The sequence below is a fragment of the Rhineura floridana genome, chromosome 2 (genome assembly GCF_030035675.1).
Source record: "Rhineura floridana isolate rRhiFlo1 chromosome 2, rRhiFlo1.hap2, whole genome shotgun sequence".
NCBI lineage: Eukaryota > Metazoa > Chordata > Lepidosauria > Squamata > Rhineuridae > Rhineura > Rhineura floridana.
The window spans coordinates 140415720-140433346 of NC_084481.1; the positions used below are offsets into that span (position 1 = coordinate 140415720).

At 41.8% G+C, this 17627-nt stretch overlaps 1 protein-coding gene across 3 annotated transcripts in view; it reads left to right on the top strand.

The window, feature by feature from the left end:
* Window positions 1-17627, top strand: part of NADSYN1 (NAD synthetase 1) — a 50879-nt gene that overhangs the window by 7907 nt on the left and 25345 nt on the right. For 2 of the 3 annotated variants that reach the window (XM_061610672.1, XM_061610674.1), the window contains 8 exons: window positions 2917-2970; window positions 3370-3459; window positions 3974-4025; window positions 5891-5979; window positions 7711-7828; window positions 11623-11754; window positions 11994-12068; window positions 12279-12403. In XM_061610672.1, the coding sequence (XP_061466656.1) occupies window positions 2917-2970; window positions 3370-3459; window positions 3974-4025; window positions 5891-5979; window positions 7711-7828; window positions 11623-11754; window positions 11994-12068; window positions 12279-12403 (735 nt within the window). The remainder of the gene's footprint in view (window positions 1-2916; window positions 2971-3369; window positions 3460-3973; window positions 4026-5890; window positions 5980-7710; window positions 7829-11622; window positions 11755-11993; window positions 12069-12278; window positions 12404-17627) is intronic. The other variant, XM_061610673.1, reaches the window with a different exon arrangement.

Sequence of the window (17627 nt, forward strand, 5' to 3'; positions counted from 1 at the left end):
CCTGGTTCTCTAGTTCTGACTGGTATTCTGACATCTTCAACTGCTGCTTCAGCATTTTTTGGTAGCGCAAGACTTTGAACCCCTTCTTGGGCCTTTTTAAAGAAAAAAAATGCCCATCTATCCACACCATACTTCATTACATTATTTCTTACTTTCTTTCATAACAGTACAACCACATTTGGAAAACTGTACAGTTCTGGTCACTGCACCCCAACAAGTATGTTATAGAGCTGGAAAAAATACAGAAAAGGACAACAAAATTAACAAGGGGCTGGAGCAACTCCCCTATGAGGAAAGGTTACAACATTTGAGGCTTTTTAGTTTAGAAAAATGATGAGTAAGGGGAATGTAATAGAGATACATAAAATTATGCATATTGTGAAGAAAATGCATAGAGAATTTTCTCCCTGTTGCATAATACTAGAACCCAGGGCCATCCGTGCTCTCACTGCCTCTTCACTTGCCTTTTCTGAGCAGGTGAGCAGTCAGAAGATGAAGCATTGGCCTTCTGTTGTGTCTCTTTGAAGTTTGCCTAACAGTGAGTTGTTTTAGCCACTCTTGTGCTACAGGAATAAAGAGATCAACCTATGGCCTTCCAGATATTATTGGACTCTGCTCCCATCAACCCCAACCATCATGGCCAATAGTAAGAGATGATGGGAATGTAGTCCAATAATGTTTGGAGGGCCAGAAATAAGCCACCCCTGTTGTAATAGTCCTTTAAAAACTAGTTCTTTCTGTACCTCCTCAGTAGGTCTCTACTTCCTGGCATCTTTTATTCCCTGTATCTCTTTCAGGGACTGTTGGAGACTATAATCCTGCAGGACTATCTATGAAGAAACTATACTACATTCCTCCCTTTTGTTAGATTAAAACAAAGAACAATAAACTTAACCAACACTTCTGACATTGGAAGACCTCCCACAGACTTACAAGCATTTTCTGAATTGTAGACATAAAAATGTACTAGATCAATAAAATTCTACATAATCATGTCTTTAAATCCGGATTTACGTAGTCTGTATGTTGGCAGATGTTTATCTTTAGTAGAGTAGGCCAAGTCCCCAACTCTGAAGTTTTGTTCTTTAGCCTTATGTTTGGCAGCATCAGTACATTAAGAACATAAGACAGGCCTGCTGGGTCAGGCTACAGACACATCTAGCCTAGTATCCTATTCTCAAAGTGACCAACCTGATATATATGGGAAACCTACTAGCAGGGCATGAGCACAACTGCACTCTCCTCACTTGTGATTCTAAGCAACTGATATTCAGAGGCATACTGCCTCCAACAGTATTGTTTCATCTTCTCCTGCTGCTGTTGGTGATTGTCTCTAACAGAAAGTATCTACCTCAGCATGGTTGTAGAGCCCAGGAAAGTTAGTCTGAATATCATGTAACAAAAGCAATCTCTTTTAAAATCCCAAGAAGAGGGTGGGAGATCAATAAAGTTATCTTGTGCAGAGGCTCTCCAAAATGTGGATCTCGCACTGTTTTCACTTATGCCAACCTTTGTATTTAATATGGCAAAATGAAATTAATCCAGATCCTCACGCAACAAGTTGCATGTTTTCATTGTATCACTCACCTCGTAGGTTAGGTGATGGCTGAAAGGGAGAAGAAGGGTCCAAACACTTCCTTCCTCTTCCCATTTGGTGACTGTCAAGTTCAGAGAGAAAAAGGCAAATAAATATGTTGCCCCTATTCTGTGGATAAGCAAGCAGAATACAGAGGGGTGATGTTTGGTATTTCAAAAATATAAAATGAAATAGGAACTAAGTTTTGTGGTCCTATTTCTTAGCAGAGATATAAATGCAAGCAGCAGAGTGAGAATATAAACCAGCCCAGCTTCCCTAGGCACAAATAAAAACAGATACAACCTTCTTAGGTAAAAGATATTTACTCACGACCTTTCATATGTTCAGGAAACATAGGCTCTAGCTTAGATGAAAGAAAAAGTAGAAGTCTTAGTCCATTTTAGTCTTTGGACAAAGGAGGAGGAACCCAGGTAACTAACCCCACCCATTAGGAAGTTACATCATGGTAAACAGGTACATGGGATATTTCCCAAATATCCCTTAAAGGGAACATCTCCCTTTTACAAGGGAACATGCAAGTTTGCCTATTCCAACAGGTGATACGATCACGGTTGGTTGGCAGGTGGCAAAAAGCAAGTGCAGGACATAGCAGCCCTGAGCATAATGTCCTTTTTATTGGCTCATGTTTTAGATGTACCACATAATCTAGCATGCTGCCTAGAAAAGGTTACAGTGTTTTGGACTTTGTAGTTTATAGAAAAAGGTGAATAAGGGAGGGATTTATAGAGGTGGAGCACCTTTGCATGATTTACATGTGAAGGGGGCTTCAGTCTTGCTCTTTCAAGGATCTCCAAAGCACTGTGCCAGGTTAACTTTTATCCCCTCACAAGGAGGGGCACACTTTTCCTCCAAGTTTCCTGTGGCTGCCAGAGGTCTGAGAAAGGGGCAGGACCTGTCTCTCTTGCCTCCTTACGCACAGAGAGTAAGCAGCTTTTTCTCCTGAGGTGATCCTCATCCACAAATGTGGATGGCCAGAAAGAGATTCCTCTTCTCCAGTGGTGAGCACATTTGTAGACATCCATAAATAGTCTTCTGAAAGGCTGAAATTGGGTTCAACCTTGCCTAGATGATAGATAAGCAATGGGGATCCCTTGCAGTTCTGTACTTGCCGCTTCTGGCACTATCAAGTTGGGGTTGTAATAGTCAGAGTGACACCAGTAAAACAGTGCATGTTAGAGCAGAGATGCTTGAATGGATCAGAGTGTATAGGGATGTGAAAGATACTCAAAATTATATTTTATTCAAGTCCTCCTTTTATATACGAAAGTACCCTGCAATAAGGATTCGGCCAGTTTAAATGGGTTTTATTATTTCTACAGGCCTGTTATGCATAGAAATGTTCGCTACAATTGTAGAGTGATCTTTCTAAACAAGTAAGTGACTGCTTTTCAATCAAAAGTACTATTTTCTTCTTTTTAGAATGCCCCTCCCTGGTATCTTCTATGTGCTTGTGTTGGGGTGTACATTTAATTCCCATTGTTTTCAGTGGAAGACCTAAGGCTCAGATCCTGTGCATGTGCTTTTTTTTTGCAACATATTTTATTTAATTTTAACAGATAAACATTACAGTAAACAACCAACATGGGTTGATGTGCAGAGCCTAGTACAGAAAAAGAATAAATGGCAAGGCGCAACATCCCTTCCCAAATATTAGCTAAATCATTAACAAGCATGCATATGCCTGATTGTTCTCTGTTGAAATAAGTGGATTTCAAAATCCTTAATTTCTCAAGGTTCTTATGCTCATGGTAGCTTTATTTATTTTATTCAAGGAATATTCTTCTGATACGACCAAAGATGGCATTGGCAAATACTGGAAACTATCGGGAGATGCGATGGTTCACTCCTTGGAACAGATCACGGTAAGCTCTGTGCTTCACACTTCACTGTGATAGCCATTTTAGAGAATTGGGCTGGTCCTTGATGTTTACCACTCCAAACCTCTATTAGAAGATCTTTCGGAAAGCTTTATTGTGTGACTTGTCTTTTTTTAATCTTAGCAAAAATTACACCCATGCTGATATTGCATCATGGTATAGTACTTTATACAATATACACAACATGGGGCCTACCAGCCATATATCACAGGCTGTGTTTGTCTTTTGCCTGAGACTGGAAAGCTTTGTCCTTTCAAGTTGCTTTTGGCTTGGTAGGTTGCAAGTTGTGCAGGCCTGGTTTATACCAAGCCTTTGCTTCTGCTTGATCATTAAAAAAAAATTAAACTCTTTTGCCATATTTTGTGAAAGCCACAAAACTGACATCCCAGAGAGTTTTCTTGCTAATGATGGCTGAAAATGTGTTAAAATTTAGTATAATGTAAGCCATGTTTAAGTACTTATTTATAGCACAATTCTCTTCTCCCCCCCCCTCCTTTAGGCACGTGGAAGACTATTTCCTTCCCAGGATGATACAAGAGATAACGATTCAGGTACAGTGCTTTTTCTTCCTGGACACTAGCATGTTTTAGTTTCAGAAGCTCTAGACCAGGGGTATCCAAAGTGGTGCCTTCCAGATGTTCCTGGACTATAACTGCCGTAACCCGATTGTTGGCTATGTTTCAGATAAAAGACGCAGTACTAGAAGTTTTTCAGCTGATGTTATGCTTTATGTTACAGTTGCATAAAAAGTAATGTTTATTCTCCCTTCCTTGCTCTTGCCTTTGGGGTACAATTAATTCAAAAACTAATCAGACAAGTTGACTGAAAACTGACATAAATATTGCTAAGAAAATTCACACATGGTACTGTTGCACTTTGAGTTACAATTTCCAGAGTACTCTGGGAAGAGAGAGACTGATAAACAATGTACAGGGGGAGTGCAACCCTGTTATTCTTACTTGATCTCTCAGCAGCTTTTGATACCGTTAACCATGTTATCCTTCTGAGCTGATGTGATGAGATGGCTGTTGGAGGCATGGTTTTACAGTGGTTCCAATCCTATTTCTAGGGCATTGGATGATTGTCTTTTGGCCCCCTGGCAGTTGTGCTGTGGGGTGTCACAGGGTACCATCCTGTCTCTGATGCTGTTTAACATCTACAGTAGGGCCCCACTCATACGGCGGGTTACATTCCAGGCCCTTGCCGAAAAGCGAAAACCGCCGGAAAGTGGGGCTCTGCTGTATTCCAGCTGCTGTGCTACAGCTGACAGTGGTCAGCTGTAGCGCGGCGGCTGGAGCTCCCCACACTACAGCTGATCGCGTACTACAGCTGATTGCTATTGGGCCAAGTTCAGGGTTCCACTTCTGGTGTACAAAGCTCTACTGAAAGATTGTCTTACCCCATATATACCCAGTTGATCACTGCACTCTGCAGGTGAGGGCTTCTGCAGATACCATCTTATAAGGAGGTCCATTCCTCACAGCATAGTAAGTGGGCCTTTAGTGTTGTGGCACCGACATTTTGGGAAAAAATCCCTTAAATATTAGATAGGCACCATCTCTGTGGTCTCTTTGGTGCCTGTTGGAAACCTTCCTCTTTCAGCAAGCCTTTTTAGTAGAGACCTTATCCAAGTCTGTGTCTGGGCTGGAATTGCTTTTAAAGATGGTTTTAAAGATGGTTTTAAGATGTTTTGTTTGAATAGATTTTAAAGTCTTATGTTTTTAAGATGTTTTAAAGTGCTTTTAGTGTTTTTGTTTGCAGTCCTGGGCTCCTTCTGGGAGGAAGGGCGGGATATAAATTTAATAAATAAATACGTAATAAGCTACTCTGGGAATGATAGCTCTGGGAGGTGAATAGGGGTCTCCTTAACAACTCTTGGTGTCCTTAAGCTACAGTTCCCAGGATTCTTTGGGGGAAGCTGAAAGTGGTCTAATATTGCTTTAAAAGAGTGGTGCAGATGTGACCTAACACTGATTGGGGAAGGGCAGCAGACTTCTCACATGGGAGTGGAGGGACTGAGGGGAGGATTCATGCAACCCTATAGCCTACTCCTGATACCTTTTATCTTGGTTAAGAAATCAGAAACATGTCTTCAGAAGTGCCATTTTCAGAGCTTAATTTTCCAATATGTTTTATGGCTGAATTTTACTGTGCCTAGTATTGCATCTTGTGATTTGGGTTATAATTCGCTATCCCTGTTATATGATATGCTTGAATTAAAAATATAAGTGAATTAACTCTGGTTTCAGAAACCCTTTGACAAATATTTTTATTAGGGTATTGTGAATCAGACTGCATATGATTAATGTCTTATTGTACGTTTGCCAGATAATCTTCATTTATGTTGATCAGTTACTGGGCTGTGGAATGCTTTTCCCCCCTCCAGTGGACCATGCTCACTCTTTGCTTATCTTAGGAAAGTGTCCCATTTGGTGATGCAGTACTGGCAACTTTAGATACCTGCATAGGAAGTGAAATCTGTGAAGAACTGTGGACACCAGTCAGGTAAGAAAGGTGAACTAAAGTCTGAAGAGGATCTCCAGAACTGCTAAAATAACTCCAACTGAGATCGATTATGCAGTAAACATTAAATATTTCTCTGCCAGCTCCCCCCCCCCCGTGGGACATTCTAGAGAACATGTCAAGATAATTAATAATATGGCAATATGTAGGAGATCTTGTATTGTTTTCAGAAGCTTTCCCTATTTAGATTTCTATGTCCAAAGCTGACCTTTATGTTGATTATTGCACTGAATGTTTCATACATTGAATGTTTAGTAATTTTATAGGTTTTTTTTTAGTTCTTCCAATTTGTGGAAATGTTCATATCCAGAGTTGTAGATCATAAACACCAAAAATAAAATGTTAGTAATAATGGTGATAGTAACAATGTTTACATTAAAAAAAACTCTTAACTATCATCATTAAATCAGAGGGTATATTTGATTCACGCAACTTGAGGTACACCTGACTCAATCTTACAGATGATATCTATGTTTTTACCAGAACTTCAGTTCATATTTGCACAGCAGGTTTTCTTAATTACATTAAAATATATGGGTTTGGCATTAATACATTGATTTTGTCAAAGTCATTATGTGGAGTCCTATTATCCATAAACATTAGATTCAGTGGAAATTCTAGCATTGCAGGCTCTGCTGGTTTTATGCAGTCATGAATTTCCACTGACAATGATGACAGCGTTTTGGAGTCTTTCTTGGAGGTTTCCAGAAATCCAGGGGGGTGGAAATGCTTGGCATATGCCATGCACACAGATTTCCTGCCTACTCAGGAGTGCCTAAAACGGGTGGCTAATGTGTGGCTCCCCAGAAGTTGCTGCACTACAACTCCCATCATTCCTGACTATTGGCCATGTTAGCTTGAGCTAATGGGAACTGTAGTCCAGCCACATCTGGAGGGCCACAGCTTAGGCACCCCTGGCCTAAAACAACCCAGATAATTTTTGTTGTAACTATGGCCAAAGTCTCGCTGAGGTGGTAAGGGCCAGACATATTTTTACCACCTCAGTCAGAATTAGACCCGAGTCTTATTCTTTGCTTTTAACAGGCCTTGGGCTGCAATCCTAATTCCATTCACCTGGGAGTAAGCCCACTGAATTCAGTAGGACTTACTTCTGAGTAGACATGGTTAGGATTGTGCTGCTAATTAACATTTTTCCTTGGATTGTGCTCAGAGATGGATGGCAAAGCTGTAGCACAAGTAAAGCATGGCATGTAGGAAATATTTATAATAAGAGGAAGAGATCTGGCCCTGGCTATGACATAAAGTCAAGTCCGGCTCAGGACACTACAGGAAAAAGTACAACAAGGCACGTGGAGATTGCGCATGTACTGCGGCGCATTAAAGTGGTGGCACTATTTTTGCTTTGGATTTGACTCAAGGCACTCTTACCAAAGAAGCTGGCAACACTCCCATAGATGAGCATTTCCAAATGATGATTTTATCCCCCTCGCTATGTACTATACTCATTCAGTAGTGGTCTCTCTATGAGTTGTATCCAAACATATTTTCTGGGGGGGAAAGCTTTCATTGCAGTGAAATTGCATTTTCCATGTAATCAAGCAAGAGATTGTGGGCTGCTGGGTTAAATCTCATGGGTTTCGTGGTGTGCACCGACATTCTTAACATTCTGTGGTGTGATCCAGTAGCACAGTGCATATTTTGTATAGTGCAGCAGCAAGCTATTTGTTAATTTGTAGTTGGTCAATTTCACAGCCCTCACATTGAAATGGGAATTGATGGAGTGGAGATCTTCACAAATTCCTCAGCAAGTCACCATGTATTGAGAAAAGCCCATACACGAGTGGAACTGGTAAATTTTACAACAATGAAGGTTGGTCTTTCCCCACCCCTCATTTTTACTTGATTTTTCAGTAAATTGTGAATGTTATGTTTATATCTCATCAACCGGTGGCCTACACAGTGTTGCCAAAATGTCTCCCATTCCAGTGAGACATCGTCAGCTTCAGCGTTGCTGCATCATGTATCTTCACACCATAGCCATCATCTCTCCTTTTGAGGATAGATGATAGCACAGTCATGTTGAATTATCCTTTATAACCTGGGACTTAATTTTAGACACTGCAGAAAGAAAGAAATCCCTGACCTTGCAGTTGTCTTTAAGCAGATAATTGGCTTTTGGAGTCATAGGCAAGGAAACGCAACAAATGCACACAAGAAAACTGGCTACTTAATTTCTCCCTCCTCTGTGAATCCATCCTGTAGTGGTCAGAAGTTATTTTTTTGGTTATAGCAATTGGGCAAAGTTGCCCTCTTGATCATGGAAATGAACTATGACTCTGTAAAAGGTAATAAGTGGCTGGTTTGCATGCATGAAAGAGAGACAAGTTAGAACTTTGCTTTTATATTTGCAGAGCGTGTATTGTGAAATATCTTTCTACTGCTTGTTATCTTGCTTTTACACAGGCAGTCCCAATTGCTTATGAGGACTTGTTGAGAACTGCCTTGTCTTTATGCTAATGCTCTTACTGAGCACATTGGAACTAGATGACTGTAGTGCACTGTAGGTTGCCTATATATTCTGGGCCCAGTTCAAGGTGTTAACTCTAACATATAAAGCCCTAAAAGACGTAGGGCCTAAGTATTTGATAGAGCTCTTCTCCCCATATCAGCCAGCCCAGATTCTGATAACAGTGGGCTCCTGCTTGTAGTTCCACCAATCGATGTAGTTTGGTGTGTAGAGATCTAGAGTACTGTAGTTCCTTCTTTGTAGTGGCAGACCAGCTGTGGAACTCACTTCCCATGGAGGCACAGAAGGCCATAACCCCTGCTTGTTTTTCCAGCTACTGGAGCCGTGGTTAGACTGTTTTGAGCCTTGAGTCTGTTAAGTATTATAGCATTGTGTGTGTGTGGCTTGTTATTGATGCTCTAATGTCAGTGTTTTAACTGTGTACTCTGAATTTTTAATGATACTGGTTCGTCTGCTGTTATGGAAAACTGTTGAGGCTACTTGATTATTTATATTATTATTTTATTTTAAAATATTTCTATCCCGCCCTTCTACCCTATAATAGAGCATTCAGGGCGGCTTACAAAAATAAAATCAAACACGTACATAATAAAATTGTAAACAGTAAAATCACCAAAACATTAAAATACAATATATATAGATATATACACACACATATATACATATATACAGGGAGTGGTACTAAAGGGACTACAACGGTAAAATTTAATGTAGAAGGCATAAAATCAGTGTCAGGCTCTACCTTCAGTCCCTCCCAAAGGCTCTCCAGAAGAAGATCGTTTTCAGAAGTCTCCGGAAAACCAACAGGGAGGGAGCAGAGCAGGCTTCTTGGGGTAGGGTATTCCAAAGCTTGGGGGCCACAGCTGAAAAAGCTCTCTCCCGCCTGCCTGTCAGTCTAACATCTTTTATTCCAGGCATGCAGAGGAGACCAGAAGCAGATGATCTTAAATCCCAGGCAGGTAGATATGGGCGTAAGCAGTCCTTCAGTTATATTGGTCCAAGGCCATTTAGGGCTTTAAAGGTCAGAACCAGCACTTTGAATTGGGCCCGGAAACAAATTGGGAGCCAGTGGAGTCGATAAAGCACAGGGGTGATATGCTCCCTGCACCATATTCCAGTTAACATTCTGGCTGCTGCATTTTGAACCAACTGCAACTTCCGAACCGTTTTTAAAGGCAGCCCCACATAGACATAGTGTGTTACAGTAATCAAGCTTTGATGTCACCAATGCATGTGTCACTGGCCAAGTCAGCTGCCTCCAGGAACGGACACAGCTGGTAGACCAGTTTGAGTTGGCCCAAAGCACTCCAGGCTACCGCAGCCACCTGATATTCAAGGAGCAGGGCAGGATCCAGGAGGACTCCCAAACTGCGGATCTGCTCCTTCAAGGGGAATCATAGAATAGTAGAGTTGGAAGGGGCCTATAAGGCCATCGAGTCCAACCCCCTGCTCAATGCAGGAATCCAAATCAAAGCATAGAATCATAGAATAGTAGAATCCGTCCCTGGAGGGGGTTTTTCCCTTGACCAGCAGTACTTCCGTCTTGTCTGGATTAAGTTTCAGTTTGTTAGCCCGCATCCAGCCCTTTACAGCCTCCAGGCACTGGTTTAGGATGAGCACTTCCTCCCTGCAATCAGGTGATGAAAAGCGATGAACTAAGAAATAAAATAAGATACATGAATTGCATTTTCAACACTGTGCACCTGTGTAAAACTGGTTGTGCTGTTTTGTCGATGGGCAAAAGTGTGGCTCTTTATTGATTGTATACAGCATAGCTCTATGGCTAGTTCCATCAGCACAAGGATTTCTCCATTGTGCAGTGGTTCCCCTAACCCTCCAGAGTAGATCTGGGGGCATGCGAGGGGAGGAGAGGGGGCCAAGTCCCATTGCACAAGTAGAAGTTGTTCCACTTGTGCAATATTTAATTGAATACTACCCTGTATGTTGTGTATAGCTTCTTTAAGTTCACTGATCCTTCTCTGGTATTTATCTTCAGTGTTGCAAATAAGTTTGATTCTCAGAGCTAAGCTATACACATTGTTCTTCTTTATATGAAGAACATTGTGTATAGCATAGCTCTGAGAATCAAACTTATTTGCAACACTGAAGATAAATACCAGAGAAGGATCAGTGAACATAAAGAACACCTTCTTCAAAGAGGATATTCTCCACATATTATGAATTCCAACATCCACCGAGCCTCCATTCTGTCCAGAGAAAACCTCCATCATACTGAGGTGTCAAAGAGCAGAGAGCAACGGATTCCATTTGTGGTAGATTTCCATCCAGCATCTCCTAACTATCACCAAGCAATCAAGGAGAGCTACCCATTGCTGGCAAACTCTGAGCATCTTACTAGAGCCATCAGCAGGCCTCCTGTTATAGCATTTCGCCAACCTCCTAATTTGCACAGACTGTTGGTGAGAGCTGTGCTTAAGCCACCTATCACCAATCCAGGGTCTCATCCTTGTCACTCCAAATGCTGTATCAACTGTGTGTACCTCAGGGAGACAGCCACTTTTACAAGCACTAGGACAGGCAGGACATATTACATCAAACAGAACATCACCTGCAGGTCCTGCAATATAGTTTACATCATCGAGTGCAAAAGGCCAGGATGTCATATCCAATACATAGGAAAGACCACAACTGACCTACGCATGTGCTTCAGGAACCACAAGTCAGCAATTTTGACAAAAAAAAAAGTGGAGCAACCAGTTGCAAAGCATTTTAACATCGAGGGTCACAGCCTGTTGGACTGTTCCATTACAGCGATAGAGATGCCAGCAGATCCAGCAGCATTGACCAAAAGGGAAAACTTTTGGATTTACTCTCTGGACACATTGGCACCACATGGCCTGAACCTGGAGGACAGTACCAGCACTACTTAGCTTCTGCAAATGAAGCCCCTCTGAGCATTCCATCCTCAAAGCTCTATAACTGCCACCTTGGTAACAGCATTTGTATGTTGGCAGCTGATGAAGGCGGAAGCTGAAACGTTTTGTTAATATAATAAAAACCTCTGTTTGGTTAATCACGTTTATATATATATATATATATATATATATATATATTGCTATGCTACTTAAAAGGTTAATATGGGCTGGATTGTACTTTTAGTAATGTCTGTGTTTTAGAATGGTGGAATATATCTCTTGGCTAACCAGAAAGGCTGTGATGGTGATCGTCTGTACTACGATGGCTGTGCCATGATCTCTATGAATGGAGACACTGTTGCTCAAGGACTTCAGTTTTCTCTGGATGATGTGGTAATGCATATATTTATATATAGGAATTGTGTTTGAGAGTGTTGCATACTATTCTTAAGAGGACACTATTGTGTGTTGGTGTGTAATGGTAACTTTAGTCATATTGCCATCAGTGGGGTTACATTTATGGTAAAAGTGTGCCAGAAGTTGCTATGTCTCTGGTGTCAATGGAAATATAGCAAAAATGGTTTTGAAAACTTCATATCTTATTGCAGATTGACATCTCTTTCATTTTCCAGGAAGTTTTGGTTGCCACACTGGACTTGGAAGATGTCAGAAGTTATAGGGCAGAAATATCCTCTCGAAATTTAGAGGTAAGAATGATACATGATTTCCCCCCTCCATTGTTAATTAGTTTAACAAGATGTTGGTTAGGTAAGGCACTCTGTAATCAGTGAGAGCTAAAACAGAAGCATCTAGACATTACTGTATTCGAGCACATATGAAAACAGCCTTTTTCTACAGGTAAATAATATGCTGCCTGTTTTCTGAATCTTCTCTTTTTTTCCCTTTTAATCGATCAGGCCAACAAAGTGACTCCCTACCAAAGAATTAAAGTAAAATTTGCCCTATCATGTTTTGATGACATATGTGCACCTACAAGTGAGCCAGTCCAGTGGAGATATCATAGTCCTGAGGAAGAGATCAGGTAGGCAACAATAGGAGAGAGGGCTGCCCAAACCAATTTCTATAGAGCTGTTGGGGCATAACTCTACTTATACCACATCAGCATCACCCTGTGTGAGGTAGGTAGAGCAGAGTTGAACAGCACCACCCTTTTTCTCTCTCTCAACTGGGAAAAATCTCCTCCTTGGACTCAAAGTTGTTGGAAAGGGACGTGAATATTAAGAGCCATGGGTCTCTGTGACACCCTTCCCTGGCTCTTCCTGTCAGGTTCCTACCTGCTCGTGGCTACTGCCTTTCACTAGGCACCACCAGGGACTCCACCAGTCTGGACTGTCCTTTTTTATGGTTTCTCACCCCGCTCTAGAACAGATCTCAATAGATCCACCTGCTAGGCAGCACCACCAGTCACGTTCTACAACCAATGTTCCCAGAGACCTTGCCTGAGTCTCCCTATCCGGTTATATTTGTGAATGCGTGCCTATGCTGTTCCCAACCCCCTTGTATCACTGCAGATAACTCATAACTCAGGGTTGCTCTAGATACTTATGAGTGTTATAATCTCCTCTTCACTGCTGCCACCATTTGTTACTGTTTCCCTTCAGCCTTGGTTATTACCTTACCCTCCCTTCTGGTCTGTGAAACCCCAGCCAAGGATCAGGCCTTCGGTAAACTAAAATAGTATTTATTAAATAACATTAATAACAAGATAACTTTGATAATGATCTACAAGCTTATGGTTTCATCTATTACTGTGGTATTTGACTTATTACTAATCCGAACTCCACCTCCCTCTTTCTCCACACTCTCCTGACATACACTAACTCACACCCACCTCCCAACTCCACCAAAACAACCCACTAACGTCCACCTAACACCTCTCAAACAACCCACTAACGTCCACCTAACGCCTCTCAAACAACCCACTAACGTCCACCTAACACCTCTCAAACAGCCCACTAACGTCCACCCAGATTCAACTGTCATCCTTCCATTTATACTCTCAGCCATCCAAACACCCAGCCAATCATCCAGCATTCTACTGCTCATTTACTCCCCCCTCCTCTTTCATTCCACTTACCACATATCTTCTATACAAACAGCACTTACCATATATACATTAATACAGGAACATCACAGTCTCCTCCACAGATCTTAGATGAGGGGTGGGGAACCTTTGGTCTTCCAGACATTGTTGGACTCAAAACTCCCTTAGCTAGCATGACTAATAGTCAGCAATGATGGGAGTTTTAGGCTAGCAACATCTGGAGGGTTAGGTTCCTACGGGGTATAGAGGGATGGAGTGCAAGTGGACCCAGAACAGCCCAGCCCTCATCTTTTCCTCTGGGCCCATTCCTCAAAACCTTAGTTTGTACTCCTGGATTCTCTACCCCCTACAGTAGATCAGCCATGTGCCTTGGGGGCAGGGGCACTCTATTATCCTTACCAGAGGTGATTTTTTTTTTTAATGAGATATTCAACTTCGGAACAAAGTAGTCTATAAAGTGTACTCGTTTCCAAGGCTGGTATTTCTGTAAGCCTTTCTCCAAGGCTAATAGTCTGGTCAACAGACTTGGAACAGTTTGTAACTTAACAGCAAATGACATTTCCATTCTCCATAGAGCTTTCCACGAAGCGGGCATTAATTCTCTGTAGTGGAATGACAAGAACAGTGACAGAATCCTTGAAGATTTTTGTAACCTTCATTGTTGTGTAGTCTACCTTCTAATTCCATTCCCCTGCCCCCAAAATAAATATGCCTTCAGTGCCTATGTGGAAAGTGATCATTATGTACTAAAATACAGCCTTTCCTGACCTTTTCCCACTGAGGTCAAAAGTTCTAAAACTTCAAACAGGCATATCAATACTAGACATAATTGGGAATATAACAGATAGTGTCAAACTAAGACTGAGGAGACCCAGATTGAAATTCCCACTCAGCCCTGGAGGTCACTGGGTGACCTTGGCACAGGCAATATCTCTCAGGGTAATCTGCCTTGCAGGGTGGTTGTGAGGGCAAAGTGTGTGTGTGTGAGTGTGTGAGTGACTACTCCATGTATGTCTCTTTGAGCTCCTTAGAGGAAAAGTGGGATATAAATGAACCTAATAGTAGTTTTAAGGCCACTTTCTCCATTTTGCCAATGATACTAGTTTGTTCAGGGTTGTTAAAACAAAAAAGGATCTTGAAGAGCTCCAAGATGACCTTTCCAACCTGAGTGAATGGGTGGTAAAATGGCAAATGCAATTCAATGTAAACAATTGTAAAGTTTGCATATTGGAGCAAAAAATCTTAATTTCATATATATGCTCATGGGGTCTGAACTGGTGGTAAATGACCAGGAACGAGACCTTGGGGTCGTAGTGGCAGTGTGCAACAGCTGTGAAAAAGGCAGATTCCATGTTAGGGATCATTAGGAAACATACTGAAAATAACCGCTGCTAGGATGCACACCTTAACGTATTGAGGGGGTTTCAGAGTGTCTAAGAAGCTGAAAGCAGTGCCGTCAGGAGTTGAGACCAAGAGGCTAGACTCCTAGCAGGAGCACCCAAGGCGGAATGGTCAAAGCTGAGACACCAGACTAAGATGCATCCAAACTCAGAGGAAGGCAATGATGATGGTAATGTCTTCTTTTGCAGAAAAGTGTTACCAGTATGCAAATGGCACCCAGCTTTATCTCTCTGTTCTCTCTGAATCAGAAGAGGCAACTGAGGTGCTAGATGGGTACTTGGAGGCAGTGATGGGCTAGGTGTGGACCAACAAATTGAAACAATGCTGAAAAGACAGAGGTGTGACGTGTTCCAGTTCTCAAGTCCAGGAGCAGGTTCGTAGCTTAGGGATACTTCTGGATCCAGTACTCTTGTCATTTGCCTAGCCATCCAACACTCAGGTGGTCTCGATGGCTTGTTGTTGTTGTTAAGTGCCTTCAAGTCAATTACGACTTATAGCGACCCTATGAATCAGTGACTTCCAATAGCATCTGTTGTGAACTACCCTGTTCAGATCTGTGACTTCCTTTATGGAATCAGTCCATCTCTTGTTTGGCCTTCCTCTTTTTCTATTCCCTTCTGTTTTTCCCAGCATTATTGTCTTTTCTAGTAAATAATGTATTCTCATTATGTGTCCAAAGTATGATAACCTCAATTTTAGCTTCTAGTGGTAGTTCTGGCTTAATTTGTTCTAACATCCAGTTATTTGTCTTTTTTGCAGTCCATGGTATGCGCAAAGCTCTCATCTAGCACCACATTTCAAATGAGTTGATTTTTCTCTTACCCGCTTTTTTCACTGCCCAACTTTCACATCCATATGTAGAGATCGGGAATACCATGGTCTGAATGATCCTGATTTCAGTTTTCAGTGATACATCTTTGCATTTGAGGATATTTTCTAGCTTTCTCATAGCTGCCCTCCCCAGTCCTAGCCTTTTTCTGATTTCTTGACTATTGTCTCCATTTTGGTTAATGACTGTGCCAAGGTATTGACAAACCTTGACAAGTTCAATGTCCTCGTTGTCAACTTTAAAGTTACATAAATCTTCTGTTGTCATTACTTTAGTCTTCTTGATGGTCAGCTGTAGTCCTGCTTTTGTGCTTTCCTCTTTAACTTTCATCAGCATTCATTTCAAATCATTACTGGCTTCTGCTAGGAGTATGGTATCGTCTCCATATCTTAAATTATTAATATTTCTCCCTCTAATTTTCACACCTCCTTCATCTTGATCCAATTCCGCTTTCCGTATGATAAGTTCTGTGTATAGATTAAACAAATAGAGTGATAAAATACACCCCTGTCTCACACCCTTTCTGATTGGGAACCAATCGGTTTCTCCATATTCTGTCCTTACAGTAGCCTCTTGTCCAGAGTATAGGTTACACATCAGGACAATCAGATGCTGTGGCACCCCCATTTCTTTTAAAGCATTCCATAGTTTTTCATGATCTACACAATCAAAGGCTTTGCTGTAATCTATAAAGCACAGGGTGATTTTCTTTTGAAATTCCTTGGTCTGTTCAATTATCCAAAGTATGTTTGTGATATGATCTCTGGTGCCTTTTCCCTTTCTAAATCCAGCTTGGACATCTGACATTTCTCGCTCCATATATGGTAAGAGCCTTTGTTGTAGAATCTTGAGCATTAATTTACTTGCATGGGATATTAAGGCAATAGTTCGATAATTACTGCATTCCCTGGGATCTTGTTTGTTTGGAATTGGGATGTATATTGAACACTTCCAGTCTGTGGGCCATTGTTTAGTTTTCCATATTGGTTGACAATTTTTTGTCAAAATTTGGACAGTTTCTGTCTCAGTAGCTTGTAGCAACTGTATTGATATTCCATCTGTTCCTGGTGATGGTATCTTCCAAGTATTGTAGGAGCAGCTTTCACCTCACATTCTAACATTTCTGGTTCTTCATCATACGGTTCCTTCAGTCAGTGTGTTCCCTTGTTGATTATTCAACATCCCTACCCTTGGTTTAAATTTCCCTTTAATTTCTGTAATCCTTTGGAATAGGACTCTTATTCTACCCTTTTTTCGATGGCTAGGAGTACTTATTTCTAGCTATAGCTGGTTTGCCATCTACAGCCCCTTTGGAAAGAGATTATTTGGTTACCATACTCCATACTCTAGTAACTTTCAGATTGGATTACAGTAGGGCCCCACTTCGCAGCACCCCGCTTTTTGGCGTTCAGCTAATACAGCACCAGCGGGGCGATCAGCTGGAGGGGGGGCTGGAGCTCCCCGTGCTCCAGCTGATCGTGCTGGAGGAGGGGAAGATCAGTTGTAGTGTCTCCTCCTCGGGGGCAATAAGACTCCCGCGCTCGAGCTGATCGCGCTGGAGGAGGGGAAGATCAGCTGTAGCGTCTCCTCGGGGGCAATAAGACTCCTGCGCTCGAGCTTGTTGCGCTGGAGGAGGGGAAGACTTCTCCTTGGAGGCGATCAGATTCCCATACTCCTGCTGATGGCGCCGGAGGAGGGGAAGTTCAGCTGTAGCGCTTTTTGGCAGTTTTTGCTTTTCGGCAGGGGTCTGGAACCTAACCTGCCGTATGAGTGGGGCCCTACTGTATTGCAATGCACTTTATGTGGGGCTGCCCTTGAAGATGACTTGGAAATTTCAACTGGTCCAAAATGCAGCAGCCAGATTACTGGCTGGGTTTTCCTTTAGAATACGCATAATGCTTCTTTTAAAATGGCTGCATTGGTTGCCATTTCATTTCCAGGCCCTATTAATGGTGCTTGCATTAAGTGTTT